This window comes from Phoca vitulina, unplaced genomic scaffold (assembly GCF_004348235.1).
Source record: "Phoca vitulina isolate PV1807 unplaced genomic scaffold, GSC_HSeal_1.0 scaffold16, whole genome shotgun sequence".
In the NCBI taxonomy this organism is placed as follows: Eukaryota; Metazoa; Chordata; class Mammalia; order Carnivora; family Phocidae; genus Phoca; species Phoca vitulina.
In genome coordinates, this window is record NW_022589719.1 from 26366860 (window position 1) to 26387843 (window position 20984).

The following is a 20984-nucleotide window of genomic DNA, read 5'->3' on the forward strand; positions in this document are numbered from 1 at the left end:
TTTTATAGCCAATATAGCCAAATTTCAGTTTAACAAAACATCTTGACACAACTTTGTTAAGAGAATAATCTAGAAGGGATATAGAGAAGTGGGTGTGCTGTGTGAATTAGAACTAAATCCTTGTTTTCTATCTTATGAAGTGAAAAATTAAAATCTTGAAGTGAAAAAATAAACTGTAAGCACGTGACCTAGAAATAGGACAGTAAACACGTTAAGAAACAAATGAAGGAGTTGAGTGTGATTGCTTTGGGGTGTGGAGACTGGGCATCAGAGGAGTGGAGCAGGGTGGCTTTTCCTTGTTATGAGCCTCGTGATAAACTGCATAATGAAGTCCTTTGATAAGAAAAAATAATTAAATAAAAAGCAGTATGCTAAAGAGGTGGCAGTCTCCCATACGGCCTCGTCTGTAACTGGCCTCACGACTGCTGTTCACAGTGGGGGCTTGGAGACAGCTTCATCACTGGGGCCAGTCATGAGGGATGCGGTGTCTTCTTTGAAGCCATCACGAGCTTACCGTGATCTTTTTTTTTTTTTTAAGATTTATTTATGTATTTGAGAGGAGGGGAAGGCAGAGGGAGAGGGAGAGAAAGTCTCAAGCAGATGCTGAGCTGAGTGTGGAGCCTGATGTGGGGCTCGATTTGGGGCTCGATCCCACAACCCTGAGATCAGGACCTGAGCCAAAACCAAGAGTTGGTTGCTTAACCTACTGCACCACCCAGGTGCCGATGTTCTTTCACTCTGTGGGTCAGTGGTCTGGGAACCAAGGGATAGAAAGGGGCATGGAGTCTCTCATTATACATTTAATGATAAACAAACATGCAAATAACACACAGACATTTGGTTATTTCTTCTGGCTGAAAAACCTTCTTTTGAGCCCACTTTCCCCTCCAACTTTTGCCCTATTTTTCTGCATCTGTTTATAGCCATGTTTCTCTTAGTTGTCCACTGTCTTTAATTCTTTCATTTTCCCTTGAACCGATTCCACTACAATACCAAAAACAGCTCTTCTCAAGATCTTTAATGGCCTCCGTGTTACTAATCCAATGGTGAATTCAGCTTTTATCTTACTTAACGTATCGGCAGTGTTTGACAGAGTTGACAATACTGGATTCCCCTAGACACATTCTTCGCATGGCACGTGGCTCGCTCTCCAGGTTTCTTTCCACCATTGGCTGCTCCTTCTTTGTCTCTTTTGTGGGTTCCTCCTCATCTTCCCAGACTCATCATGTAGATGTGCCCAGGGCACAGTTGTCAGACGACTTCTCTTCCTAGTACTTCCTACTACTCTTCTCTTAACCTACACTCACTCCCTAGGCACATTCATGTGGTCTAATACTGCTTTCAATATGATCCAGAAGCTGAAGACTCCCAGTCTGCCAAGAATGGCTATTGTCTGTCCTTTCCAAACGTATCCAGCAGCTGACCACTTCTTAATCACCTCTATCGCTACTCTTCTGATCTAAGCCACTGAGATTTTCCATCTGGATTATTGGAGTAGTCTCCTCACTAGTCTCCCTGCTTCTGCCTTTGCCCCTTTGCAGTCTGTTTTGAAAACTTCAAGAGCAGGAGCAATCCTTTTAGAACTCAAGTCATACCATGCCCTTTCTCTGCTCACACCTCTTCAATGGCTTCCCCTCTGACTCTCCTTTTAGGGAGGCCATCTTTCCTTACATTTTTAATGGAATTTCTTTATAAAATTTTGAACTTATATGCTTAAATTCATAAGGCATCATGGCATATCTTCTTGGTGGCATGCATCTTTACTCAGTAGAAAATGACATTGTAAGGGGTGTCTGGGTGGCCCAGTCGGTTGAACACCCGACTCTTGATTTCAACTCAGGTTGTGATCTCAGGGTCCTGAGATCGAGTCCCGCATTGGGCTCTGTGCTGAGTGTGGAGCCTGCTTGAGGTTCTCTTTCTGTCTCCCTCTGTCCCTGTCCCTCCCCCTGCTTGCACTTTCTCTCTCTCTCTCAAAAAAAAAAAAAAAAAAAGAAAAAGAAAAGAACAAAAAAAAAGAAAATGACATTGTAAAATCAGTTGCTTTTCTTTGGCCTCGAGTTCTATCTCATTAGGTTAATATTGCTATACATGCTTCCTTTTTAAACATTTTTTTTCTGTCTGTTACCATATTAGTCAGAATAGCCTCAGCTATGCTGCAATAACATATAGATACCAAATATCTGTCTTTTTTTTTTTTTTTAAGATTTTATTTATTTATTTATTTGACAGAGAGACACAGCGAGAGAGGGAACACAAGCAGGGGGAGTGCGAGAGGGAGAAGCAGGCTTCCCGCGGAGCAGGGAGCATCCCAGGACCCTGGGATCATGACCCGAGCCGAAGGCAGACATTTAACGACTGAGCCACCCAGGTGCCCCCCCAAATATCTGTTTTAACACAACATAGTTTTTTTCCTCCCTCATATTAAGTATCCAAAGCCTGTTGTCAAGAAGTGGTCCGGCTGGTAGAAGACGAGGAAAGCTGGAGGGTCACATAGGGGCTTTCTGCTGCTTCAGCCTGGAAGTGACAGCCATCTCTTGTTGTTCTTTCTTGGCCAGAACCATTCTTCCACGTGCCCAGGAAGGAGGAGAATAAATGGTATTTGGGAACAAAAGCATGGTCTTGCCTCAGGCACTTTTTAGGCTGCATGTGACTGAGGGTCAAAGGGAATAAGTGTACCATCGGGGAATTGTACCTATATTTTGGTTAGAACATATGCCTTATTATTTAAAACGACACCACCAAAACCATAAAACCATATTTATGTAATTCCCAAAGTCAGCTCTTTTCTTGTCCCCTGCTTCGGGTCTAGAGCATGTGTGTGTGTGTGTGTGTGTGTGTGTGTGTGTGTGTGTGTCTCCCATCCTTGCCCTCAGGCAACTCTACTGTGGAATTCCGCAGTTCTTCCAGTTCTTTTAAGCTTCACAACAGTCTTGAGACCTAATTATCTTCATTTTAGAGATTGAGACATGAAGGCTAGAGAGGTGACGTGTCTTATCCAAGGTCACACCGCAAGCCAGTGGCTGAACAGAATGAACAGTGCCAGGGTCCTGACTCCTGGCTGGGTTTCAGCGCTTATCCTGCATTCCTGGGGCCAGAACCTAGCAGAGAGGAAGGTTCCTTCCTCTTCCCGTCCAGCCCCGCAGCTCTTTGCTGCCCTCTCCTGACTTGCTCAGTTACGACAAGTGAGAAGGTCCCGAAATGAACCCCGTGGGCGCCGGGAGCCTCAAAGGTTACAGCGTTTGCCCTCTCTTCTTGACGTTTCACACCCCATCCTCTCTGATTCCCAGGTGCTGAGAATATAGTCGGGACTAGTAAATATTCTTTCTGATTAATGTTTAAGAGCAGCAAATCTGACGGAGGTGTTAGAGTACCCTAATGCATATACCCAACTCTATGCGGATGACGCACGCGTAATCCTAAAGCCTCCTCAAAACTACACCACAGGAAGTGCTGTTAAGTCTCTTACAAATAAGAAAACCCACGTGCAGAGAGAATGCTCCTGCTCTGATCCTCCCCATGGCCGGTGTTGGACGTATGTTTATTTGGTTTGATTCTTTCCTTTTGGCGTTGGAGTTACACTGAATCTTGGAGGCCGAGAGAATATTTCCTCTGCTGATTTGCTACCCCTCTGTATGCACAATATAAATTCATCCTCACAAATGCTCGCATTGGGATCTGCCACAACAAACATTTTCATCTGTTCTTTCATTCCACAATTATTAAACGCTCACTGTGCCCTAGGCAGGGATCTATGAACAACACATAAATCCCAGCTCTCATAGAATGTACTAATACATTCCAGAGGGTCTAATATGTTGTCTTCCTAGTAGCTTCTCTGGATTTCCAAAGCCTGTGGATTTATGTTAGAAATTCCTTGTTTATGGTGTACAGCGTGAAGGTTACTAGAAGGGAGGAAAACTTCATTTCATTGGCGATAATAATCTTTTTTCTGTTTTTAATCCTTTCCTCCTGTTGGCTGGAAAAAATTTCCTTCTGTCGGCTGGGAACATTTCCTGTTCCCTTTTGTTTCTCTCTTCCTGTTGATCCTCTAAAGACCTCTATACCCAATGGATCCTCTGGCCCCTTTGTAGTGCATCCTGATACCAGGTGCATCCTTACGGACCTAAGGCGTGTACTAAGTGCCTCCCCCACCTTAGTCCTCTCTACAACACTGCGAGGTTCTACAGTTGTGTATCATAGGAACAGATTTTTCTAAAACGAGTTAACTTCAAACTTTTATCTCAATTCTATTGATTTCTACTCTATTATTGTTTGAATTCTGAATATTCAGCATAGATTCAGTTAATCTTTAGATTTGACTGCCTCTTGTACGCCTGGGGCTTCAGTTATATGTAATAGATGGAGACAAAATTCAGCCCGGCTGAGGGGCGTTCATTACCACGGATGACCTGGTCTAGCCACTTTGGGCATCCAGATATTGACCGTGGTTGAGATTTACACAATCCAACTCTCTAGCTTTAACGGTACCTGCTGACAGCCAGATCGAGACGGAGCACATGCTTCAGGAATCCCCTGTGCTCCACAAACATAGCAGTACTGGCTAAAACAAAAAGAGAAAACAGAAGGCATAGTGAGGCTTAAATACAAGCATTTTTGAAGATCCAAGCTGGCACAGAAAAACACAAACAGCAATCAGGCCTGAAAGGGTGGGTGGACTGGCAGGGTTTGGGAGGCAGAGGCAGTCAGTGGTGGTACATGAGTCAAAAGTATTCCCTGTGAGGGGAGCTGGGGTGGCTCAGTCGGTTAAGCACCTGACTCTTGATTTCGGCTGAGGTCATGATCTCGGAGTTGTGAGATCAAGCCCTGTGTCGGGCCCAGCGCTGGGCATGGAGCCTGCTTGAGATTCTCTCTCTCCCTCTCCCTCAGCCTCCCCCACCCCCCGACTCTCGTTCTCTCTCTCTAAAAAAAAAGTATTCCCTGTGATATGGGGAAGCAGAGGTAGGCTCCCTGACTGAAGCCCTGGGCTAGCGTGGTATTCATTTCTTACCTCCCACCCTCAGGGGAGGAGGCTAGAAATAAACCTGCTGCCAAATGCTGAAGGAGCAATGGCTCCTATCCAGCTCCAGGCGGGGAGAGAAAGATGAAACAGCCTTGTGACCAAGTGCTGAGTCAAGCTTCCCCTTGACCCAGCCTGGGTTGGCCAGAGCCCACTGGCTCTGCAGGACAGTCCCTGTTGCTGCCCTTACTAGACCTGGACTTTGACTGGGGAGCCCCAAAGCTGCTCAATAGGATAATTGAATATAGAGGTAGAGGAGAAGGGGGAGGAGGGGAGGAGAGGAGGAGGAGAAAGAGAGAGAGAACTGAAACAAACACACCACCTCATATCCCAGTTAGACTGTAAATCAAGTAAAAAACTGATGGATAAAAGCTAATACTGAGGGGCGCCTGGTGGCTCAGTCGGTAAGCGTCTGCCTTCGGCTCAGGACATGATCTCAGGGCCCTGGGATTGAGCCCCATGTTTGGCTCCCCTCTGAGTGGGGAGTCTGCTTCTCCCTCTCCCTCTGCTCCTCCTCCCGCTCGTGCTCTCTCTCTCTCTCAAATAAATAAATAAATAATCTTAAAAAATAAAAGCTAATACTGAGAAAAGCAGTCAACAAACCAACAGTCAGAACATGGATTTGCTTCAGAAGAAATTGATTTTACAGAACAATCAGACAAGGCTTTAGAGTAAATATATGGATTATTTCAAAGAAATAAATGAAATCAAAACTTACATTAAATAATAAAAAATTATGGGAAAATAGGCTGAAAATAAGAATGGAGAGATATGAAAAAAGGCCAATTACAATATTTGAACATAAAAAAAATAGTCACTGAAATAAAAAACATGGGGCTTTGAGGCACCACTGGTGGGAATATAGTTGGGGCAACCTCTTCAGAGAGCAATTTGGTATTATTTAGTGATGTGGGAGATGCTCATTTAGGTGTACATCCTAGAGAAGCAGTTCTTAAACTTCAGCTTGTCTCAGAATCACCTGGAGGTATCATTAAAGCAAACCTCTCTGGGCTCCACTTGCAGAGTTTCTAACGCAGTCGGTCTGGGGCCAAGGATTTGCATTCTGACGTGTTCCTGGTGATGCTTTTGCTGTTAGCCGGATCACACTTTGAGAACCACTCACTGCTCTAGAAGCCTTTGGCAGAGGTGCAGGATGTGATGTGTATAAAAATGTTCATTGTTAGGGATAGCAAAATGTAGAAACAATTTAAATGCTCACGGCAAGAGAATGAATAAGGAAATTGTGGGGTTTTGTTAATACAATGTAATATACATAGAAATTAAAATGAATGAACCAGAGATGCAAGAATAACAACAAATATATTTTTAAAGATTTTATTTATTCATCTGAGAGAGAGAGAGCATGAGCAGGGGGGAGGAGCAGAGGGAGAAGCAGACCCCCTGCTGAGCAGGGAGCCTGAAGCCGGGCTTGATCCCAGGACCTGGAGATCACAACCTGAGCCGAAGGCAGACCCTTAATCATCTGAGCCACCCAGGCGCCCCAACAAAAAATATTAAAAACCATATTCTGGGGGTGCCTGGGTGGCTCAGTCAGTTAAGCGACTGCCTTCAGCTCAGGTCATGATCCCAGGGTCCTGGGATCGAACCCCACATCGGGCTCCCTGCTCAGCGGGGAGTCTGCTTCTCCCTCTTCCTCTGCTGCTCCCACTGCTTGTGGTCAGTCTCAATCTCTCTCTCTATGTCAAATAAATAAATAAATAAATAAATAAATAAATAAATAAATAAAATAAAAATATTCTGTGAAAAAAGCCAACTACGAAGTGATATATGAAGCTGGATACCATCTATATACATTTTAAAGGCATGCAAAACAAAACAACATAATGTTTATGGATAGCAAATAATATAAATCATGCATGAATGGGATAATTCCCAATTTATGATATTCGTTAATTGTGAGGAGGGGGTGAGGGTAATGGGACAGACATGGATAAACAGAGGGCCTCAACTGCACCTGCATTGTTTTTATCTATCATCTATCTATCTATCTATCTATCTATCTATCTATCTATCTATCATCTTTCTATCATGTATCTATCATTAATTTTTTTCTTAGATTTTATTTATTTCTTAGAGAGAGCAGATGCACAAGGGGAGAGAGAAGAGGGGGAGGAGGGAGAGGGAGAGGGAGAGAGAATCTGAAGCAGACTCCACCCTGGGTGCAGAGCCTGACCTGGGGCTCGATCTCATGAGCACAAGACCATGACCTGAGCCGAAACCAAGAATCAGACACTTAACTGACTGAGCCACTGAGGTGCCCCTTATTAATTGTATTTTTTCAAAAAAAAGATCTTAAGTAAATATTGCTGTCCTAGTTCAGGGAGCTGTAACAGAATACCGTTGACTGGGTGGCTTATAAACAACAGAGATTTATTTCTCACGGTCTGGAGGCTGGAATTCTGAGGAGGGAGGAGGGAGCCAGCCTGGATGGGTTCCAGTGAGAACCCTCTATTGGGTTACAGATTGCCAAATTCTTGTATTCTCGAATGGTGGAAAAAGGGCAAGACAACTCTCTGGCGTCTCTTTAATAAGGGCATGAATCCCATTCATAGGGGCTCCATCCTTATGACCAACTTCGTTCCTGAAGGCCTCTCCTCCTAATACCATCACAGTGGGCATTAGGATTTAACATAGGACTTTGGGGAGATGCAAACCTTCAGTCCGTAACAATTGTCAAAAGCTAATATTTGATAAAGCTGGGTAGTGGGTATAAAGTGATTATGTTTCTTCTTGTGTAGATATCGGAATTCTGTCATGATAAAAATGTATTAAAAAGAATACCTGCAAGAATACCAGGCCAGACTTTGCTTCTGGATGTTTTTAAGGCTGCAAATCATCATGTAGAGAAGATTGAGCCTCTCTTCTGGAATAACAACTGCATCCAATTCTGTATCCTTCATGACGATGATATATAAAAGTACAACTACTGATTTCAAATCCCTACTTAGAGGAACTGGTGAAGTCCCCCAGCCTTTCCCTCCGGTCTGGGTTCCTCTTCCTCCGTCAGAGAGTTGCGGCTGCTCATCCTCCTCTGTGTCCTGGTTTCTGGGCTGGGATATTTGATTCTTTGGGCAAGAGCAAAATAAAAGGAATCTGATCATCCAAAGCCTCTTTTATTGCCCTCACTCACAGAGAAGCATTCTGCCTTTCATTGCTCGATTTTGGACTTCTAGGGTGTAAAACTGGGACAACGGAGTGACAGACTCAGGAAAACCCACAAGGCTGGGTTGGTTTACACTGTAAAGGCAGAGTATTGCTGGCAGAAGACAGAATGTTCCCGAGGGAGAGAGGGGAGAAGGAGAAAGACAGGAACCCGGGGGGCCGGAGTGCGACAGCAGAGGTTTGGCGTTTGCCTGTTTCCCTGGCTTTCCAGGTAGTTCTTTCTCGGCCAGCTGGTGCGGTGGTCTTCCCAGTGGCTTTGGACCAGCCTCAGATGTCAGCGCCGAAGAGTGGGCAGCAGTTTGCTTTGCATTTTGGGAGAGGAAGAGTCTCTGTTAGATTGAGTCAAATTGGGTCAGAGCTGAAAATTTTCCATTGTGCAGGGACATAGGTATGCCACTCTTCAATGTCTTCCGTGCCTCGAGCGGCCCAAAGTTCTATAGTGTGACTGCCTCGTGTCCAGTTAGGTGAGGGAGCTCTTCACTCTCGGTACCTCGTTTGTCTCTCACCACATCCTTGTCAGGTGGTGTTATCTTCCAGCTTTATTGATGAGAAAATGGGCTCAGAGGGCCCGACCTGCTTAAGGTAACACATCCATCGAGAGGCTCATGTAGATTCAAATCCATGTCTGTGCTGTTTTACACTGAGCTACATGGCACTAGGTTCTGGGGGATGCAGCTAAATGTAAGACATAGAGGAGCTTTGTCATTTGTTTGGGGACACAAGCTATCTGCCCCTGAAGCATTTAGGCCGACGCAGTCATATGACACAAAGAGAAAGCTGTGTGTTTAAGAAATGTTGAAGGCCAGTCGTCTACAGGGTGCTGTTAGCTTTGGCTCAGCTGCCTCCTACGATCAGAATAGGATCACACCCCTGATGTTCCTTTTGCTTTATAGTGAAATGATATCATATTTCCTTTTTGGAGAAGAAAGATTACTCAGCCTGCAGATAATCATCAAATGCTCTGGAGGAAGTTCTTTGGAAGGAAGGCAATTTGGCGTTGCTACGTTCTGGATAAAAGTGAGTCTTAGTCACAGCCTTTATTGGACCGTGAGCTCCTTCAGGATTGAGGCTGGGTCTTCCACGTCTGTACGGCACAGATCCTGGCCCAGAGAAGCTATGAGGTAACATCCGTTGTTGTCATTGTAGATTTTCCCCATGGGGGGGATAAAGGGCAGGCAGGTAGGGAGGGGATACCTGGCCCATTCTAGTGAAGGAAGCCTTCTTTGCATCCTTCATAAATGTGGAAGTCTCAAGATTTCATTTCACCTTATACTAGAGTAGTTTAGAGCCAGAGACATTGGCAAAGAGTCCAGCTGGCGTGGAATCCTCCTCAGCGGGCCCCTCGTCCTGCAGTGATGTTTGTCCAGCTAGTCTACACACTTGGGACTCCCATGGAGCTTCCGCACATCCCCTGGGGCCGAGTTTTCCATGATTTATTATCTTCTTTCCTTTGTTGTCTGAGTGCTTCGAACCTCTGTGGAGCCCTGATCCCATGGGAGACCCGGGGGGTGTAAGAGCCACATACGTGGGACATGAGTCATCTTATAGCCAGTGACAACCCTGTTTCTTCCTTTTCTAGTTCAGCTGATGGTGGATCTCCACCCTTTTCCATAGGTTCAGAGAAGCTGTGATCCTTGAATTTGGAGCCTGTGTCCCACAATGAGATCCATGACCTGCATTTGCCACCAGCCCCAAGGTTCTGAGTATGTTAGGCCTCTGTGTTCCCCCCAGAGAAGAGATGGGGAAATAGCTGGGGGCAGGTGAGTGGCTCTTTAGAGGCACCTGAAGAGAGGCTATTTAGTTTCTGGTTTACACCAAAGCTGGAAACTCGGAGCTCATACCCGGAGAGCATGCAGAAGGTGGTGCGTGGAAGAACATCTGCAAAGAGGTACCAAGTCTAGAGCAAGGATTCTTCTTCTTCTTCTTCTTTTTTTTTTGAGAAAGCACAAGGTGGGGAGAGAGGCAGAAGGAGAGGGAGAGAGAGAGAATCTTAAGCAGACTCCACACTCAGCACGGAGCCCAACGTGGGGCTTGGTCTCACGACCCTGAGATCATGACCTGAGCCGAAATCAAGAGTCTGACACACAACCGACTGAGCCACTCGGGCGCCCCTAGAATAAGAATTCTTTACTTCAGTACAACCCAATCCTTTCTTCAGAGTTGCCCAATTTGTCATCTCATTTCTTCTTTTGAAAGTTCTTTTACTGAGTCATTGAGGTTTTAAATACCAACCCATTTTCCAAGCAAAGAAATAGAGGCACACAGAATTCCACTGGATTGCTTAAGGTCACATAGAGTAGGGGTGCCAAGTTTCCCTTCATCTCCCCCCGCCTTTCCAGTCACCTCAAATTAACCTACAGTCTAAACAGAATCAGTTTGCTTGTTAATCAGCCGCGGCTTCAAGGCCATGCCCGGGGCCCCACCGAGACTGCCATCCCCTAGGCTCTCCCTTTACTGAAACTCGGCGGTAATCACATAGTCCGTGAGCAACAGAAGCAAGATAATAAGAAAGTCTTCCTGGGGTTAATGTTTTCAAAGAGACTGCACGTCCATTATCTCACCGATGTACTTAATATCCTGGGAGCCCGGAAAAGCAGGTATTATTCCCATTTAAAGGTTAGGAGCTAGAAGCTCAGAAAGTTCGATGCTCACTTTGGTTCCCTCTGCAGTAGTGGGCTCTCCAGCTCACCCTGGCACTGGGGTCTCTTTTGCACATCTGACTGCAGAGATGTTCCATGTATTTTCTTCTGCCTCCATTTCCTGTGTGCTCCCGTTATGGGGAGGCTATATGTGAGTAGCTGTGAGGAACAGGTCATGCCTATTCAGTACCGAAGCTGCCAGAATAATACGAGAAGCTCTCAGTCACTGATCAGATTTGGTGGTAGGAATGCTAAGCCCCGGGGAGGTGGCATCGTGGAAGGATGGTGGGCTGTGGGGTCAGGCTGGGCTGTATGCTCCTCCGGACTCTGTCACTTACTAGCTGGTTGAAACAAGGCTCCTGGGAGCCTCACATGCCAGGTCCCTTTCTTCCCCTGCATAGCTACCTGACTTAGTCATCGGGTGCTCAGTGGAGCAGAGTTTGCAAAGAGCTGAGGTAGTACAGTTTTTCAGGAAGTTTAAAAGTAAGGTCAGTAGCTAAGAAAAGGAAATTATACATAAGACCAATTCCACTCGTTCCGCCCACGGGCCAGTGGGAACGGGCTAGTCCAGATCCACAGACATCTCGCGTCTTGGAGCTGATGGGTAGGAGGGTTGCAGAGACATCCACACCCACACAGGAGGGCGCTTCTTGCCGGAAGTCCTGGTGAGCTTCCTTGCTTTCTTGTTGGCTTGAGACCAGTAGCTGAAGGTGGAAAGGAAATAGCACTCTGGCTCAGCAGGATGCTCAGAGCATGTACCCAGTCCTTTATTACATCACAATTTATTGCATGCAGATTACAAATGAGCGACTCCTTCTGGCACTGGCAACACAGTCGTGGACAAAGGCACTGTCTTCAAGGAGCTGTGTGTGCGTGTGTGTGTGTGTGTGTGATGTTATAGCCAAACAAATAAATGTCTAACAGATGACAGTGAGGCTGTGACAAAAATGTCAAAGCAAGAAGGGGGTTGGAGCGTGATGGAGCTGCACTTTCAGGCAGGCGGTCCGAACGGGCCTCCCTGCTAAAACAGCCTTATGCAGAGAATTGCAGGAAGTGGAGGAGGAAGCCACACAGGCAGAGAGAACAAAGACAATTAGGGCAAAGTCCCTGAATGCCCCTTCCTGCTGTTTCCTTCCATCTTTAGACCAGCCCTGCAAATCTGCGTGTCGTGCCCCCCATGTGAGGATGAGAAAGCCGAGGCTCAGCGAGATCAAGGGACTTTCCCAAGCTAGAGCTGGTCCCCGATGGCGCCAGAGCCGAGCCCCGCTCCCCCGATTGCAGAGGTGGTGCTGGGCACCCGGGCTGTCCGCACCCGGGTGGCGAGAGATGGGCCATGGCTGTCACGTTGCCGCAGGAGCAGAGAAGTGGGCCTGCAGTGAGCGGGGGCAGGGAGCCTAGCCCTTGCTGTCTGCCTCCTGGAGCCCAGCCACCACTGCTTGCTCGCCCTGGGGTGGTGGCTGTTTCCCGAAATTTTTGTCTGCGTGCTGGTGAGCTCATTTGGCACTTCGTCTCACCGCTGGCGACGAGCGTCTCAGAGGCCAGGTGGAGAGAGCAGGGAGCCAGGGAGCCGGTCACGTAGCCGCCAACAGCTGCAGGAGTGCAGTTTGGATTTCCCTGCCTGAGCCCCAAACTGTTTTTCTGTATTTGTCAGGGAAAACCTTAGCCAAGGGAGCACCCTCTTTTGAGGACGTCAGATTAGGCCAAGTGCCTGTGCGGCCTCTGTCTGCATCCAGTCACATTCATGATTGTCCCCTGTGACTGTCCCCTTCCCTGCTGGCCCCTTGCTCCCTACATGCACTTGGCTGATAAAGTTCTCTCATCCCAGAGGGGAGGCCCATGGGTTAACAGTCCCAGAGCCTGCGGGGCATCTCTCCCACGGGTCCCTGAGTGCAGAGGAGTTAACCTCACAGGCAGGGCAGCTGCCTGGGGGCAGGGGTGTCCTACAGTGAAAGGCCATGGCAGAGTGAGGTGGCATGGCCCAAGTGGGGGGCACTGGCTCTTGGGTCAGGCCCGTGGGCGTTTGCATCTATCTCTGTCACGTCCTAGTTCTTTGATCTGAGGCAAGTCACTTGCTGTCTCTGAGCTTGTTTTTTCAACTGCATGAAACCCAGGACAGTCCTACCTTGACAAAGCCTAGGTCATGGGATCACAGCCTTGTTGTGGGGATGGAATGAGATGATCTAAGCCCCGCAGAATGTGGGCCATGGGAGGAGCTCGGTAAACATCCTCTCCTCCCTCCTTGGAGGGAGGCTCCTCTCCTACCAACACAGGATTTGAGGGCTCTGAGGGGAGGCTCAGCTCCTCCGGAAACTTGCCCAGAAACCTTTCCTCATTGAACCCATCCCTGGTGACTTACACGATTCCATGAGAAATCCATTCAGTTGGGTTGGACATTGCCCTCCATCTATTTTTTTTCATCACAGTTTGGTTAGGAGGTGGTGGACTTGGGGTATGAAGACACCGGAGTAGTCTGACGCCTGAATGGGGTCCTGCTCCCTCTGTCTCCTGCCCTGGTGGGGACCCCACAGTCTCTTCTCACAGATTCATCTTTCACACCTCTCCTCCCTGGCCCACCCCTCTCTCCTCTGCTGAACCTGGATTATTATTGTTGTTTTTATTTTTTAAAGACTTTATTTATTTATTTGAGAGAGAGAGAGCGAGTACACACATGAGAGAGAGAGCACGAGCAGGGGGGAGGGGCAGAGGAGAGAGAGAGAGAAACAGATTCCCCGCTGAGCAGGGAGCCTGACGTGGGACTGGATCCCGGGACCCTGAGATCATAACCTGAGCCGAAGGCAGACGCTTAACCGACTGAGCCACCCAGGCGCCCTAGGATTAGTATTTTGTCAGTCAAGGATTTGATTTTTGTCCGTCAAGGATTATCTTGTCCCTCACTGTGATGTGGTTGGAGATTCTTTCTTGATCTTGCCTATCCTGTCTTCCTTAGGGGCCGGACTAACTGTCCCTGCTCTGTTCTCCCAGATGCATGAAAAGGAGCTCATCATGTTGCTGTGGTAGCACTTGGATACTTCTCTGTCTCCCCTGAAAGACTCTGGGCTCTTCGAGGGCAGGGCTCATGAACTCTTACGGATTTGGTGGCTAGTACAATGCCTGACACCCAGGGGCTCCTTGAGGAGTGCTCGACTGGGCCAGTGGCAGGAATCTAAGTCTGGGTAAACCACATCAGTAAATTACAGATTAGTCAGTTTCAAATGCTGTTGATTTCTTTCTTTTTTTTTTTTTTAAAGATTTTATTTATTTATTTGAGAGAGAGAATGAGATAGAGAGAGCATGAGAGGGTCAGAGGGAGAAGCAGACTCCCTACCGAGCAGGGAGCCTGATGCGGGACTCGATCCCGGGACTCCAGGATCATGACCTGAGCCGAAGGCAGTCGCTTAACCAACTGAGCCACCCAGGCGCCCCAATGCTGTTGATTTCAAAATTTGCCAAGGGTTTGATAATTGTAGGAATCTTTCTTCCTTATTTATTTATTTATTTATTTATTTATTTATTTAATGTGTTTTCTTTCCTTTTATTTTTGTTCTTTCTTTCTTTTTTAATGAATGAGAGGGAATTAATATACATTAGTAAATGAAGTAATGGGACATCTATTCAAGTATTTTATGCATTAAAACTTTTTGAATGCTTTTCTCAGTATAAAGATTCAATCCATTTGACAGCTGGAGTTACTGTCTTGGATCTCAAAGAACACAACTGGGTCTTGGGCAGCAGAGGAAGAGCTGATTCGATGATCCGCACGATCATGTAGGTTAAATACTGGGCTTTTGGAAACCAAGACTTGGCTCCATTTTACTTTATTAAGTAGAGATTAAGGCCTGGGATGCGATGAAGCCTGTTTTTAACACAGCAAGTCAAATCGGGCTTCTGCAGCATGTGCAGCGAGTTATGTGTTAGGAAGGGCATCCAGGAAGGGTAGGCACTGCTCCTAAGCTGCTAGATTATAAGGCAGCTTGCAGAGGGGAGAAACGTGCAGGGATGGCGTCCCGGAATGTCCTGGAGCCAGCAGAAGCATAAAGTGTCTGGGGCTGCGAGGCAGTGATTTGGCCAGGAAGCCTGTGTTTACAGACCATTTGCTGTGGATTTAGGCATGGTGCAGATGCATGCAGGAATCTGAAGACTTTGACCTTTCCCTGACTGTGTATCTCTCTGCGCTTTCGTTGCCGGGAAATCACGGAATGTTGAAGCCAGCAGGAACGCGCTTAGTTATTTTTTTAGGGGAAGGAGCAAGGGTTTTAGACCTTGTCAACCTGAATTCAAATCCCAGTGTAGGCATTTGTGAGTGTAGGCAAGACATAATACCTTTCCAGAGAGTCCGAGATATTGAATAATTCCCCCGAGGTTACAGAACCGGGATGTCATTGTTTCAGTTATGTATTGCTGCTAATCAAGCCACTCCCAAACTTAGTGGCTTAAAGTAGCAATAATCCCTTATTTAGCTCATAAATCGGCAATGTGGGTGACGGCCCAGCAGGGCAGGCTGGTGTCTGCTGGGCTAGCTCGGCTGGGGGCTGAGGTTCTATTTCCCGGGTGGCTCAGTCACCTGGCCGGCTTGTCCGTGGGAGTTCAGCCCCAGATAAGAGTGGGGAGCTTAGTTCCTTCCCACCATGGCCTTTCTGCAGGCGGCTTGGGTTTCCTCACACCATGGTGCCTGCCTTCCAAGAAGCAGGAAGAGGAATCCATTTCTTAGGACCTGGGCTTGGAAACTGGCATAGCATAGCATAACGTCTTATTCTGTAGACAAGCGGTCACCAAGCCCAGGTTCAAGGGAAGTGGCCACAGGCCCCGCTTTTTAATGAGAAGAGTGTCAAAGAACTTGGGGTTGTGATTTAAAACAGCCAAAAATGGAGACCTTATATTCTTTCATTTAATCTAAAACAAGGTAGGAATTCATCTTATTTCTCTTACTCTTATTCACTTCGTATTCATCTCACTCACCTCTTTTTTATTTTAAAAAATTATTATTTAAAAATTTTTAATTCCAGTAGAGTTAACACACAATGTTATATTGGTTTCAGGTGTACAATATAGTCACCCAAGAATTCTATCCATTACTCAGTGCTCATCAAGATAAGTGCTCTCCTTAATTCCCATCACCTATTTCAGCCCCCCCCCCCGTAACCATCTGTTTGTTCTCTATAATTAAGAGTCTATTTTTTGGTTTGTCTCTTTCCCCCCCCTTTGTTCATTTGCTTTGTTTCTTAAATTCCACATATGAGTGAAATCATATGGTCTCTGTCTCTCTCTGATGGACATTTCACTTAGCACTCTACTCTTTAGATCCATGTGTGTTGTTGCAAATGGCGAGATTTCATTCTTTTTGGTGGCTGAGTAATATTCCATTGTATATATATCCACCACATCTTCTTTATCTATTCATCAATCGATGGACACTTGGGCTGTTTCCACGGTTTGGCTATTGTAGGTGATGCCTCAATAAACATCAGGGTGTGTGTATCCCTTTGAATTAGTGTTTTTGTTTTCTTTGGGTAAATGCCCAGTAGTAGAATTATTGGATAGTAGGGTAGTTCTATTTTTAATTTTTTGAGGAATCTCCATACTTTTTTTCCACAGTGGCTGCACCAGTTTGCATTCCCAACACCTCTTTTTTTTTTTTTTTAAAGATTTTATTTATTTATTTGACAGAGAGAGACACAGCCAGAGAGGGCACACAAGCAGGGGGTGTGAGAGAGGGAGAAGTAGGCTTCCTGCGGAGCAGGGAGCCCGATGCGGGGCTCGATCCCAGGACCCTGGGACCATGACCTGAGCCGAAGGCAGACGCTTAACGACTGAGCCACCCAGGCGCCCCTCCAACACCTTTTTTTTTATTATCTGCTTTTAAAAAAGGAATTTTTAGTGATTTGCCCATGGTCACACATCTCAAGTTGATATTGGAACTTGGATTCAAACACAATCCTGTTGATTCTGTCTCTCTCTCTCTCTTTTTTTTTAAAGATTTTATTTATTTGACAGAGAGAGACACAGCGAGAGAGGGAACACAAGCAGGGGGAGTGGGAGAGGGAGAAGCAGGCTTCCTGTGGAACAGAGAGCCTGATGCGGGGCTCAATCCCAGGACCCTGGGATCATGACCTGAGCCGAAGGCAGACGCTTAAAGACTGAGGCACCCAGGCGCCCCCAGCACTTTAAATTTTGTACTGAAATTGTCTGTTTTCTGGAGCTCCTCACAGACTATATATTCTCTGAGGGCAGGGATAATGACTGGACTTTGCTTTCCTCTTCCAAAATGAAAGATGTCCTAGTGCACCATCCTCACTGGTTCTCTTTGAGTTGTCTTCGTCTATGAGGCTATGAGTGTCCTGACTTCCACTCCCACATATGCTGCCATATGCCCCAAACTGGACCCACGTAACAGAGTTTGTCATGGTGGGCTTTGCTGGGGTGCATGAAGCACGCCTCCTCTTCTTCACACTCTTTCTCACCATCTACCTGTTCACCTTGGTGGAGAACTTGGCCATCATCTTGGTGGTGGCTTTGAACCATCGGCTACGTAGACCCATGTATTTCTTCCTGACACACTTGTCCTGCCTTGAAATTTGGTACACGTCAGTGACAGTGCCTAAGATGCTGGCTGGTTTTATTGGGGTAGGTGCCGGCAAGAATATCTCCTACGCTGGCTGCCTGTCTCAGCTCTTCATCTTTACCTTCCTGGGAGCAACCGAGTGTTTCCTACTGGCTGCCATGGCCTATGACCGCTATGTGGCCATTTGTTTGCCTCTCCGATATGGGGCCTTGGTGTCGTGGGGCACCTGCATCCGTCTGGCAGCTGCTTGTTGGCTGGTGGGCCTCCTCACACCTGTTTTGCCTATCTACCTCATGTCCCAGCTGACATTCTGTGGCCCCAATGTCATTGACCACTTCTTCTGTGATGCCTCACCCCTGCTAGCCTTGTCCTGCTCAGATGTCACCTTGAAGGAGACCACAGACTTCCTAGTCTCCCTGGCAGTGCTCCTGGCCTCCTCTATGGTCATTTCTGTGTCCTACGGCAACATCGTCTGGACATTGTTGCATATCCGTTCGGCTGCTGAGCGCAGAAAGGCCTTCTCCACTTGTGCAGCTCACCTGACCGTGGTGAGCCTCTTCTATGGCACTCTTTTCTTTATGTATGTCCAGACAAAAGTGGCCTCCTCCTTCAACTTCAACAAGGTGGTGTCTGTCTTCTACTCCATTGTCACGCCAATGCTCAACCCCCTCATCTATAGTCTTCGGAACAAGGAGGTGAAGGGAGCTCTGGGCCGAGCCTTTTCCCTCAGGTCTTGGAAAGGTCAGTGAGGAGGCAAGTGAGGATCTAGTTTTCTTGTCTTGGCTTTTCAGAAGGAGGGCTGTGGGACAGAGCAGTGCCCTGGGTAGCCAGGAGTTATGGATTAGGTATTAGTTAAAGTAAAATATTAATCTGCTGTAACAAGAGACACCTAAGTATAATGTGGCTGGAAGAGGGAAGATTCCCTCTTTCCTGCACCCGTCCAAGGTGAGTGCTCCAGGTTGTTGAGTGGCTCTGCTCAACAGGCATTCAAAGACCCAAGTTCCTTCCATCTGTAGGGTCAACATCTCTTAGGATGTCGGCAAACTAAGAGCGGTAGGCCAAATTCAACTCAGTACTTGTTTTTAATGACCTGTGAGCTAAGAATGGTTTTTATACTTTCAATACTTGATTGTAAACAAATCAAAAGTAGAATAATATTTCATGATGCATAATCATTTTATAAAATTAAAAATTTCAGTGTCCATAAATCAAGTTTTACTAGAATACAGTGACACCATGTATGTTGTCTATGGCTCCTTTTGCGCTACAGTGACTGAGTTGAGTAGTTGTGACAGAGACCATTTGCCAATCCCCAATCTAGGGCCTTCTTGTTATTTACATGGTCAACACAGGGTCCCAGGGGGCAAGAAGGGTGAGGATAGATCACAGAGGAAGCAAACCCCATGTCTTAAAGTTTCTCCACTAGATGTGGAAACCATCATTTCTACTCACCTCTATTGGTGAGAAGCTAGCCATAGTCATGTCTAATAGCCAGGGTGCTAAAAATAGTCCATAGCTAGGCAGCCAGGTACCCAGCCCCAATTTGATTATTGTGGAGAAAAAGGAAAGAACGAATTTTGGCAGACAACCAGCAGGTTCCACCACAAAGTCCTCAGAACCACAGCTGATTTTCCATTATGTACTTATTTTCTTCGAAGCTACATTGTCTTATTTGAAATATAGACCCACCTGTCCTCTTTACCAAACCGTGCTCTGAAAATGCATTTAAGAAGATGCATTTAAGAAGATCTGTATGGCAATGTCAACTCACTTGAAGTAAGGCTTAAAAGACAATTATAATTCAAGTCATTCCTTACACTTAGATAGTTGTACTCTTAAAAACATTTACGATCACCATTTGAATGTTCATTCTAGAAACTACAGTGTATGGAAGAGAAAAGTGCAGAGCTTGACTGGGTCGGGGGAAGGACAGATTTTCTGTGATGGTGTTTCTCACCTGGCCAAGAATGAGCAGATGATATGATGATGCCCACAGCATCTACGCCCCTGCCCCACCCAGTGTCTTAGCTGTTGCTTAATGGTTAGTAGAGAGGGCACAAATCACACATTTTGAAAACCATTTCATTTGTTGAAAGTTATATATAATTTATTGAATATTATATATGTGCTTTATATTCTTTTGGATGATGGCAAGATACATAAACAGTGCAAAGATGAGAACCTTTCAGAATCAGAAATAAGAATTCATATGAATGAAATAAGAGTAGAACTTTCAGACACCTGACCTGAGTAGATTTGAGCACAAAATGCATTTGACTTTTAGGTTTCTGGCTGAGGGAAACAAAGCAAATCATACTGGGTATATAAGAGTTCTCCAGAGAAACAGAACCAATAAGATCTATCTATCTATCATCTATCATTATAATGATAATGATATAACTATCTATCTATTTAGATAGATTGAGAGATTTATTATAGGTATTGGCTCACACAATATGGAGGCCGAGAAGTCCCATGATCTGTCATCTGCAAGCTGGAGAACCAAGAAAATCAGTGGTGTAATTCAGTCTGACCTGAAGGTTTGAGAACCAGGGGAACATATAGGGTAAGTTGTGGTTTGACGTCAAAGGCCCAAGAATCAGGGGCTCTAATGTCCAAGGGCAAGAGAAGATGGATGTCCCAGCACCAGCCAAGAGAACAAAATTTCCCTTCTTGCTCCTTTTTGTTCATCCAGGCCCTCGATGGACTCGATGATGCCCACCTGTATTGATGAGAGCAATCTTCTTTATTCAGTCTACTTACTCAAGTGCTATCTCTTCAGAAAAACCCTCGCACACACCTCAAAAATATTTTAATGACCGTCCGAGCATCCCTTAGCCCAGTGAAGTTGACATATAGAATGAACCTTCATACAGGGTCATGTCATTCTCATTTATGGTTCCAGAAAGAACTCAAATTCAAACAGAATGCTTTCTGGATTTTGACTCTAAGAACAACTCTATGGGAAGTATTGGTAAAGCTTACAATTTTGAGCTTGTGGAAGATAAATTACTTAAAATGGTAAAAACGCAGAAGCATACTTTTAGAAAGGATCTTACATATGTAAAAGTGAGTCTTGTTTTAATAAAATCTGATATGAGAAACTGAACTGATAATATAATATTATAGGTCAACTATACTTCAATAAAAAAAAAAGAAAAAACTGAAAAAAAGAGGCCTCGTGAGTGTGATTATTTACATTGTAAAGCAATCACTCCCTTAAAAAAAGACCTATCTACCAGAATCTGAAGTGCTGGTGAGATACATGATATTTGTAGGTATTGACAGCAAAAGTTTTTCTTTTTAATTAATTAATCAGCTTCTGGCTTTGTTTTTTGCATTATAGTTGACAAAATATCATATTACTTTCAGGTGTACAACATGGTGATTCAACATTTTTATCCATTATGAAATGATCACCTTGATAGGTCTCGTTACCATCAGTCACTAAACAAAGCTAGAACAATGTTAATAACTATATTCCTTATGCTGTACATTACATCCCAGTGACTTATTTTAAACTGGAAGTTTCAACGGCTAAAGATTTTAAACCCACTATTAATGGTAGATCATTCTGCAATGAAGA

General features: G+C 45.6%; 1 protein-coding gene across 1 annotated transcript; it reads left to right on the forward strand.

The window, feature by feature from the left end:
- Positions 1 to 17193: 17193 nt before the first annotated feature.
- On the forward strand, positions 17194 to 18147 carry LOC116638149 (olfactory receptor 6Q1). The gene has a single exon (XM_032413859.1). The coding sequence runs from the start codon at positions 17194 to 17196 to the stop codon at positions 18145 to 18147; it is 954 nt and encodes a 317-aa protein (XP_032269750.1).
- Positions 18148 to 20984: the final 2837 nt, after the last annotated feature.

What these genes read in the sequence shown, in the direction of transcription:
- LOC116638149 (XM_032413859.1), top strand. Translation starts at nt 17,194, where the DNA reads ATGCTGCCATATGCCCCAAACTGGACCCACGTAACAGAGTTTGTCATG.